Genomic DNA, 11,042 nt, shown 5'->3' on the forward strand with positions numbered 1-11,042 from the left:
CTCTCTTTGTCTCCATGTCTCTCTCCATGTCTCTTTATCAATGTCTCCATGTCTCTCTCCATGTCTCTTTATCAATGTCTCCATGTCTCTCTCCATGTCTCTCTCTGTCTCCATGTCTCTCTCTGTCTCCAGGTCTCTTTCTCCATGTCTCTCTCCATGTCTCTCTCTGTCTCCATGTCTCTCTTTGTCTCCATGTCTCTCTCCATGTCTCTTTATCAATGTCTCCATGTCTCTCTCCATGTCTCTCTCCATGTCTCTCTCCATGTCTCTCTCTGTCTCCATGTATCTGTCTCCATGTCTCTTTCTCCATGTCTCTCTGTCTCCATGTCTCTCTCTGTCTCCATGTATCTGTCTCCATGTCTCTTTCTCAATGTCTCCATGTCTCTCTCCATGTCTCTTTCTCAATGTCTCCATGTCTCTCTCCATGTCTGTCTCCATGTATCTCTCTGTCTCCATGTCTCTTTCTTCATGTCTCCATGTCTGTCTCAATGTCTCTCCATGTCTCTCTCTGTCTCCATGTCTCTCTCTCCATGTCTCTTTCTCAATGTCTCCATGTCTCTCTCCATGTCTCTCTCTGTCTCCATGTCTCTCTCCATGTCTCTCTCTGTCTCCATGTCTCTCTCCATGTCTCTCTCTGTCTCCATGTCTCTCTCTGTCTCCATGTCTCTTTCTCCATGTCTCCATGTCTCTGTCTCCATGTCTCCATGTCTCTCTCTCCATGTCTCCATGTCTGTCTCCATGTCTCTCTCTCCATGTCTCTTTCTCCATGTCTCCATGTCTCTCTCTCCATGTCTCTCTCCATGTCTCCATGTCTCTTTCTCCATGTCTCTCTCTGTCTCCATGTCTCTCTCTCCATGTCTCTCTCCATGTCTCCATGTCTCTCTCTGTCTCCATGTCTCTTTCTCCATGTCTCCATGTCTCTCTCCATGTCTCCATGTCTCTGTCTCCATGTCTCTCTCTCTGTCTCCATGTCTCTTTCTCCATGTCTCTCTCTGTCTCCATGTCTCTCTCTCCATGTCTCTCTCCATGTCTCCATGTCTCTCTCTGTCTCCATGTCTCTTTCTCCATGTCTCCATGTCTCTCTCCATGTCTCTGTCTCCATGTCTCCATGTCTCTCTCTCCATGTCTCCATGTCTGTCTCCATGTCTCTCTCTCCATGTCTCTCTCTCCATGTCTCTTTCTCCATGTCTCCATGTCTCTCTCTCCATGTCTCTCTCTCCATGTCTCTTTCTCCATGTCTCCATGTCTCTCTCTCCATGTCTCTCTCCATGTCTCCATGTCTCTCTCTGTCTCCATGTCTCTTTCTCCATGTCTCCATGTCTCTCTCCATGTCTCCATGTCTCTCTCCATGTCTCTCTCTGTTTATTGCTCTAAACTTGTGTTTTCCCCTGTTCCGTGTGTTGACCTGTATAGAGAAGGGCCCTGTGTTGACCTGTATAGAGAAGGGCCCTGTGTTGACCTGTATAGAGAAGGGCCCTGTGTTGACCTGTATAGAGAATGGCCCTGTGTTGACCTGTATAGAGAAGGAGACACAAATGGCACTCTATTCCCTGTGTAGTGCGCTACATTTGACCCATAGGGTTCTGGTCTAAAGTAGTGCATTATGTAGGGAATAGAGTTCCATTTAGAAGGCCTCCTTGGTATCATGATAGGCTTGTACTGGTGCTGCTGTGTTCTTCAGAGATGTCTGGATGAATGATTAGCAATAATGTGAGCAGACTGACACTACTGGGTAATGTTCACCACTCCTACAACCTGCTGCTGAGGGGGTTTTGCATTTCAATAGTGGAGCATCTGCAGGTGCAGTCAAATTGGAAGCTGTTGACAAGGACCCAATGAATACAAATTCATTGATGCACCTCTATGACCCAATATACCAGGCAGGTAGGATCATAGAATGCTACATTCTATGGGAAGAGTAGTGACGACCCACAGCCTTTAATTGCCTACATAATTGATGAGTTTATTTCCAAAACACCATTTTTTTGTAAAAACATTTTTTTTAACTTTTATTTTACTAGGCATGTTTTCACATTTGTGTTTTTTCATCAGAAATGATTGCTAACGGGTTCCTTCATGTTTCTGTAAAATATTATTGTTATTATTCATAGATATTGTAATTTTTTTCCCCTTGTAGATTTTAGATTTGTTGTTTTTTTGCGAAACACTATACAGTAGCTGGTATGTTATGTTCCTATCCTGTGTATTGGACTGTGATATGTGGTCGTCTCACCATATCTTCAGATTAATACACTGGATAAGAGCGTCTGCTAAATGACTACATTTGAAATGTAAATGTTTTACATACAGATCTCATATTACTGTATTGAATAATTGTTTACCTTTTTTTTTATTTGTCACGTATAATTTTCAGTTTTTTTTTTTTTAATAGTTACATTTGACTGTGTAGCAGTACTACTGATTTCTCTGAGAGTGAGGCAGATATATATTATTACTGTGTAAAACCTAGCAGTACTACTGATTTCTCTGAGAGTGAGGCAGATATATATTATTACTGTGTAAAACCTAGCAGTACTACTGATTTCTCTGAGAGTGAGGCAGATATAAATTATTACTGTGTGAAACCTAGCAGTACTACTGATTTCTCTGAGAGTGAGGCAGATATATATTATTACTGTATAAAACCTAGCAGTACTACTGATTTCTCTGAGAGTGAGGCAGATATATATTATTACTGTGTAAAACCTAGCAGTACTACTGATTTCTCTGAGAGTGAGGCAGATATATATTATTACTGTGTAAAACCTAGCAGTACTACTGATTTCTCTGAGAGTGAGGCAGATATATATTATTACTGTGTAAAACCTAGCAGTACTACTGATTCCTCTGAGTGAGGCAGATATATATTATTACTGTGTAAAACCTAGCAGTACTACTGATTCCTCTGAGTGAGGCAGATATATATTATTACTGTGTAAAACCTAGCAGTACTACTGATTTCTCTCAGAGTGAGGCAGATATATATTATTACTGTGTAAAACCTAGCAGTACTACTGATTTCTCTGAGAGTGAGGCAGATATTTAGCACAAAAAAACATTATTTGTCTCTGAAATGAAACAAGTTATTTAAAACTAAACACGTCTGTCATTGAACAACCGCATGAGTGATTAGATAGAGAAAAACACACCAATCTCTTTCATAATTTCTTTAAACAATTAAAGCTAATTTACCAACATTTCTGAAAATGGATATATAGCGTTTTGGAATGAAACTCTTCAATTACTACGTCACACATTGAGTGTTAAGATTTGTTATTTTGATAAACAGTCTGTTATTTTTATTCGTTTTTTATAATGGGAGGACATTCAATGTGGTGAACGTTTGCTTTAGACAAGGGCAGGACAGTAAGCTCTATCATAAAATAAATGTATAGAATAATGTTTTAGAATGATATGTCTTCTTCGTTGTACTATCTCTCTCTCTCAATGTTTTCACATTCAGAATGAATGGTTTTGTCTACTTGCCCCCAAAAGGAATTATATGCAGTTTATTGTCTGTCACAAGGGAGACTTTCGTGTCTATATTGGAACCGCAGTGCTCACCGTTAACAACATGGTACCCAACAGTATTTAATGAGTGTTTCGTGCCGGTTAATGTTTGATCATGTTTCCCTTGGAAATACTCCTGTATGAACGTACATGTTGGTACGCCCTGTCCATGGTGCTGAAACAGAGAGGACGGATAATATCACATTGACGCTTCCCCATGGAAATAATGTAGGCCTGTTGCTTTCAATATTTGGTAATTAACTTAATAACCCTGGCATTTATAATTAAGTCGACCTGTAAAATGACTCACTTCCGTGCTGATACTATGGCTGCGTAATTGTGTAATTTCTATGGTTAATTGAGCACGATTAGTTCACGTCATTAAGAGCCTTTCGTTGCAATAGAACGCTCTGGACTGTGTTGAGGGGGGGGGGGGGGGGGGGGCGCATTGCGGAAATGCTCCACACTCAAGGCATTGCCTTGAGCTTTTAACAGAAAGGAGAGAACTGACGTGCCCACTGGAGAGTTGTTATAGAACATCGCACCCCTGCAGGCTTTTACCACCCACACACTTTCCCTGTGAATCTGTCCATAAATGGTAATCCTACGGATTTGATATGGAGCTTTGTAGCTCAGTTGATAGATCATGGCGCTTGCAACGCTAGTTGTTTCGATACCTGGGACCACCCACATGTAACATTTATGCACGAGTGAATGTAAGTCGCTTTGGATTCCATTTAAAGCGCCTGTTAAATGGAATATATAACCAATATCTATGAAGAGTAAATAGTTTGATATCAATCACTTGTTTCAAATTGTCTTTGATGGTTTTTTTTCTCCCTACTAACTTAGTTGAATCTCGCTTTGGGCGCCTGCTAAGTGTAAAATGATAGGCTACCTAAAATATCACAACACACACTCATATCAATATAATAATACATGTTTTATTATTTCACAGTACACAAAGAAAATCTAAATTTACATAGTTGGCTCAACTGGTCCAGCCAGTAGCCTAAAGCAGAGTATAACTCTTGACATAGTGGTTATATATTGTAATACTACAATATGTTTCTTGTACTGAGAAGTCCCTCAATTCATTGAATTTGACACTTCTCTATGGGTTTGCTCCGTTTAGTGGGGCTGGGGCCCATTACCCGCTGTAGGTCGCTGTTAAAGCTGGGGCGGCGGGCCAGTGGGTACACCGCACCGCATGGCGCGTCTGGAACCAACGCACGACTACGTCTGCCGCAACGGCTTCTGCTGGTGCTCAGCGCCTGGTAGGTACGTATGGAGATCTCGCGGTGCTGTGACGGACGCGTCTCGGTAGGGAGACCGCCTAGCTTGACAAGGGCTTCGAACATCTCTTCTAGACTGGTACTGTCTTTGGCTGATGTCTCGAAGAGCGCCGTGTCCTCCCCAAGAGCTCGCAACATCTCCGGACGACTGATGACCCTCTCCGCCTCTAAATCCACTTTGTTGCCGCATATCACTATGGGAACCCGGGCATTCTCTTTGAGCTTCATCAGCTTGGTCTTGGCTGCTATTATCTCTTTGCGCAGTGTGTACACCTCTTTGAAGGAGTCTCTGTCATCCACACTGAACACCAGGAGAAATATGTCACCTGTTGTAGAGAAGAGTACAGATTTAGTGATTTAATTCAATGCAACAACAAAAAAACACCCACATTCATTTTCCAACTCAATGTATTAGATCAAGGCTATGCAAAGGCCAATTCAATGCACACAAAAACACTTTTCATTGTCCAACTCAATTCGATCTATACACAGTCAATAGCCTATACACTCATAACCTACACACCTGTCAGTATGGACAGCCTCCGTCTGGCGGGGAAGTCTCTCTCCTTCGCTGCGTCCAGGATATCAATCTGATAGGTTTCTCCTCGGATCTGGTACAACTTCCTGTGGAAGTCTTCTGCCGTCGGCTCGTACTGTTCCTCGAACCCGTCGCGCAGGAAACGCCTGAGAATATTCGTCTTGCCCACTCTGGGCGCGCCGAGTACTACAACGCGCCGGCAGTTACGGGGCTTGGTGAGGCGCATCTCCTCCAGTGGCGCGGTGCATGGAGTCTGGTCCGGGAGGGTCAACGTCGCTAGCGGGTCGAAGGATCTTCTTTTGGGGAACATTTCCGAGGATGTAGCCTGAGTGGTCCCCGTGCTGGAAGACCGGACCACCCTCGTCTTGTCCGTGTGTCTCCAGTGCTCAGTGACCGTTTTAAAGATCCCTTTACTCGCCTTGGTCATGCTCGAGACCTTTTTGTATTGCATGAGGATTGTAGGTGATTGACAGTTGACACCTGAGACTCTAACATTGGGAAGCTGGTCGGACATCGTTTGTTCAACATTATCGTCCATGTTGAGCTGGGTCTGTGGATGCCCGGCAGTTGCACAAGAGCTGAACGTGTCGGTGGTGCCATCAACGGAAAGGTAGACTACTTTCTCTGTTGTGTTCACCTCCATGTTCCTTCCAGGCACGGGGATCATCCGGGGTGTCTGTTGTTACAGTTCTGTTACACCTGTTACTTCACCATGTGATGCGTTGCAGTGGAGCGTTGCAGTGTGCGGAGAGGAGCGTCGGCGCGGGTATTTATAGAGTATGGCTGGGCAGATTGGTTGCTACGTCATTAGATAGAAACATCGCATCAACACTCCGCTCCTTTTATGGTAGTATCATAGAAATATCTGTAATCATGTGATATCAGTCAAGTGTAGGCTATAGCCTTCCAATTCACATATCAGGGAAACCCATAGCAAAGGATGATGGAGCACAGCTAGAGATGGAGCACAGCTAGAGATGGAGCACAGCTGGAGATGGAGCACAGATGGAGATGGAGCACAGCTAGATATGGAGATGGAGCACAGCTGGAGATGGAGCACAGCTAGAGATGGAGATGGAGCACAGCTAGATATGGAGATGGAGCACAGCTGGAGATGGAGCACAGCTGGAGATGGAGCACAGCTAGATATGGAGATGGAGCACAGATGGAGATGGAGATGGAGCACAGCTAGAGATGGAGCACAGCTAGAGATGGAGATGGAGCACAGCTAGAGATGGAGATGGAGCACAGCTAGAGATGGAGCACAGCTAGAGATGGAGATGGAGCACAGCTAGAGATGGAGATGGAGCACAGCTAGAGATGGAGCACAGCTAGAGATAGAGATGGAGCACAGCTAGAGATGGAGCACAGCTAGAGATGGAGATGGAGCACAGCTAGAGATGGAGATGGAGCACAGCTAGATATGGAGATGGAGCACAGCTAGAGATGGAGATGGAGCACAGCTAGAGATGGAGATGGAGCACAGCTAGAGATGGAGATGGAGCACAGCTAGAGATGGAGATGGAGCACAGCTAGAGATGGAGATGGAGCACAGCTAGATATGGAGATGGAGCACAGCTAGAGATGGAGCACAGATAGAGATAGAGATGGAGCACAGCTAGAGATAGAGATGGAGCACAGCTAGAGATAGAGATGGAGCACAGCTAGAGATAGAGATGGAGCACAGCTAGAGATAGAGATGGAGCACAGCTAGAGATAGAGATGGAGCACAGCTAGAGATGGAGCACAGCTAGAGATAGAGATGGAGCACGGCTAGAGATGGAGCACAGCTAGAGATAGAGATGGAGCACAGCTAGAGATGGAGCACAGCTAGAGATGGAGATGGAGCACAGCTAGAGATGGAGATTGAGCACAGCTAGAGATAGAGATGGAGCACAGCTAGGGGTGGAGCACAGCTAGAGATGGAGATGGAGCACAGCTAGAGATGGAGCACAGCTAGAGATGGAGATGGAGCACAGCTAGAGATGGAGCACAGCTAGAGATGGAGATGGAGCACAGCTAGAGATGGAGATGGAGCACAGCTAGAGAGGGAGATGGAGCACAGCTAGATATGGAGATGGAGCACAGCTAGAGATAGAGCACAGCTAGAGATGGAGATGGAGCACAGCTAGAGATGGAGATGGAGCACAGCTAGAGATGGAGCACAGCTAGAGATAGAGATGGAGCACAGCTAGAGATGGAGCACAGCTAGAGATGGAGATGGAGCACAGCTAGAGATGGAGATGGAGCACAGCTAGATATGGAGATGGAGCACAGCTAGAGATGGAGATGGAGCACAGCTAGAGATGGAGATGGAGCACAGCTAGAGATGGAGATGGAGCACAGCTAGAGATGGAGATGGAGCACAGCTAGAGATGGAGATGGAGCACAGCTAGATATGGAGATGGAGCACAGCTAGAGATGGAGCACAGATAGAGATAGAGATGGAGCACAGCTAGAGATAGAGATGGAGCACAGCTAGAGATAGAGATGGAGCACAGCTAGAGATAGAGATGGAGCACAGCTAGAGATAGAGATGGAGCACAGCTAGAGATAGAGATGGAGCACAGCTAGAGATGGAGCACAGCTAGAGATAGAGATGGAGCACGGCTAGAGATGGAGCACAGCTAGAGATAGAGATGGAGCACAGCTAGAGATGGAGCACAGCTAGAGATGGAGATGGAGCACAGCTAGAGATGGAGATTGAGCACAGCTAGAGATAGAGATGGAGCACAGCTAGGGGTGGAGCACAGCTAGAGATGGAGATGGAGCACAGCTAGAGATGGAGCACAGCTAGAGATGGAGATGGAGCACAGCTAGAGATGGAGCACAGCTAGAGATGGAGATGGAGCACAGCTAGAGATGGAGATGGAGCACAGCTAGAGAGGGAGATGGAGCACAGCTAGATATGGAGATGGAGCACAGCTAGAGATAGAGCACAGCTAGAGATGGAGATGGAGCACAGCTAGAGATGGAGATGGAGCACAGCTAGAGATGGAGCACAGCTAGAGATGGAGCACAGCTAGAGATGGAGATGGAGCACAGCTAGAGATGGAGATGGAGCACAGCTAGATATGGAGATGGAGCACAGCTAGAGATGGAGATGGAGCACAGCTAGAGATGGAGCACAGCTAGAGATGGAGATGGAGCACAGCTAGAGATGGAGCACAGCAAGAGATGGAGATGGAGCACAGCTAGAGATGGAGATGGAGCACAGCTAGAGATGGAGATGGAGCACAGCTAGAGATGGAGCACAGATAGAGATAGAGATGGAGCACAGCTAGAGATGGAGATGGAGCACAGCTAGAGATGGAGCACAGCTAGAGATAGAGATGGAGCACAGCTAGAGATGGAGATGGAGCACAGCTAGAGATGGAGCACAGCTAGAGATAGAGATGGAGCACAGCTAGAGATGGAGCACAGCTAGAGATAGAGATGGAGCACAGCTAGAGATGGAGATGGAGCACAGCTAGAGATGGAGCACAGATAGAGATAGAGATGGAGCACAGCTAGAGATGGAGATGGAGCACAGCTAGAGATGGAGCACAGCTAGAGATAGAGATGGAGCACAGCTAGAGATGGAGCACAGCTAGAGATAGAGATGGAGCACAGCTAGAGATAGAGATGGAGCACAGCTAGAGATGGAGCACAGCTAGAGATAGAGATGGAGCACAGCTAGAGATAGAGATGGAGCACAGCTAGAGATGGAGATGGAGCACAGCTAGAGATGGAGATGGAGCACAGCTAGAGATGGAGGTGGAGCACGGCTAGATATGGAGATGGAGCACAGCTAGAGATAGAGATGGAGCACAGCTAGAGGTGGAGCACAGCTAGAGATGGAGATGGAGCACAGCTAGAGATGGAGCACAGCTAGAGATGGAGATGGAGCACAGCTAGATATGGAGATGGAGCACAGCTAGAGATGGAGATGGAGCACAGCTAGAGATGGAGATGGAGCACAGCTAGAGATGGAGCACAGCTAGAGATGGAGATGGAGCACAGCTAGAGATGGAGATGGAGCACAGCTAGAGATGGAGATGGAGCACAGCTAGAGATGGAGATGGAGCACAGCTAGAGATGGAGATGGAGCACAGCTAGAGATGGAGATGGAGCACAGCTAGAGATGGAGATGGAGCACAGCTAGAGATGGAGCACAGCTAGAGATAGAGATGGAGCACAGATAGAGGTGGAGATGGAGCACAGATAGAGGTGGAGATGGAGCACAGCTAGAGATGGAGCACAGCTAGAGATAGAGATGGAGCACAGCTAGAGATGGAGATGGAGCACAGCTAGAGATGGAGATGGAGCACAGCTAGAGATAGAGATGGAGCACAGCAGGAGATAGAGATGGAGCGCAGATAGAGGTGGAGATGGAGCACAGCTAGAGATGGAGCACAGCTAGAGATGGAGCACAGCTAGAGATAGAGATGGAGCACAGCTAGAGATAGAGATGGAGCACAGCTAGAGATGGAGATGGAGCACAGCTAGATATGGAGATGGAGCACAGCTAGAGATGGAGCACAGCTAGAGATGGAGCACAGCTAGAGATGGAGATGGAGCACAGCTAGAGATGGAGCACAGCTAGAGATGGAGCACAGCTAGAGATAGAGATGGAGCAGAGCTAGAGATGGAGCACAGCTAGAGATGGAGATGGAGCACAGCTAGAGATGGAGATGGAGCACAGCTAGAGATGGAGCACAGCTAGAGATAGAGATGGAGCATAGATAGAGGTGGAGATGGAGCACAGCTAGAGATGGAGCACATCTAGAGATGGAGCACAGCTAGAGATGGAGCACAGCTAGAGATAGAGATGGAGCACAGCTAGAGATGGAGATGGAGCACAGCTAGAGATGGAGATGGAGCACAGCTAGAGATAGAGATGGAGCACATATAGAGATGGAGCACAGATAGAGGTGGAGATGGAGCACAGATAGAGGTGGAGATGGAGCACAGCTAGAGATAGAGATGGAGCACAGCTAGAGATAGAGATGGAGCACAGCTAGAGATAGAGATGGAGCACAGCTAGAGATAGAGATGGAGCACAGCTAGAGATGGAGCACAGCTAGAGATGGAGATGGAGCACAGCTAGAGATGGAGCACAGCTAGAGGTGGAGCACAGCTAGAGGTGGAGCACGGCTAGAGGTGGAGCACGGCTAGAGGTGGAGCACGGCTAGAGGTGGAGCACGGCTAGAGGTGGAGCACGGCTAGAGGTGGAGCACGGCTAGAGGTGGAGCACGGCTAGAGGTGGAGCAGTACTGAACATAAGGAGCTGACCAGTGCTGGACAGAGACACATTCATTTAAACACCGGAAGGAAGAACTTCATTCCCTGACTGAACTACAAAAGCAATGTTTCTTGACTACATGTAATTGTTGAGAAAATAAAAATAATGTGTATCTTTATCAAGAAACATTTTTAGATCATAAATTTCAAAATTACAATAATGGTGATGAAATGAGGTATAATTAGCAGTATGTGATGTATAATTAGAGGTATATTTAGGGGTATATGGGGTGTAATTAGGGGTACATGGGGTATAATTCGGGGTACATGGGGTATAATTAGTAGGTATATGGGGTGTAATTAGGAGTATATGGGGTATAATTAGTAGGTATATTTAGGGGTATATTTAGAGGTATGGGGGTATATGTTAGGGGTATATGTGGTATAATTAGAGGTATACGGGGTATAATTAGTAG

General features: G+C 46.1%; 1 protein-coding gene across 1 annotated transcript; it reads right to left on the bottom strand.

Moving 5' to 3' along the window:
- Window positions 1–4,440: 4,440 nt before the first annotated feature.
- LOC129842636 (GTP-binding protein Rhes-like) lies at window positions 4,441–6,156 on the bottom strand. Its single transcript, XM_055911259.1, has 2 exons — window positions 5,329–6,156; window positions 4,441–5,131 (listed from the first exon to the last, which is right to left on the bottom strand). Exons 1-2 carry the CDS (start codon window positions 6,008–6,010, stop codon window positions 4,605–4,607), a joined length of 1,209 nt encoding a protein of 402 aa, XP_055767234.1. The 5' UTR covers window positions 6,011–6,156; the 3' UTR covers window positions 4,441–4,604.
- Window positions 6,157–11,042: the final 4,886 nt, after the last annotated feature.

Source organism: Salvelinus fontinalis, unplaced genomic scaffold, assembly GCF_029448725.1.
Source record: "Salvelinus fontinalis isolate EN_2023a unplaced genomic scaffold, ASM2944872v1 scaffold_0057, whole genome shotgun sequence".
In the NCBI taxonomy this organism is placed as follows: Eukaryota; Metazoa; Chordata; class Actinopteri; order Salmoniformes; family Salmonidae; genus Salvelinus; species Salvelinus fontinalis.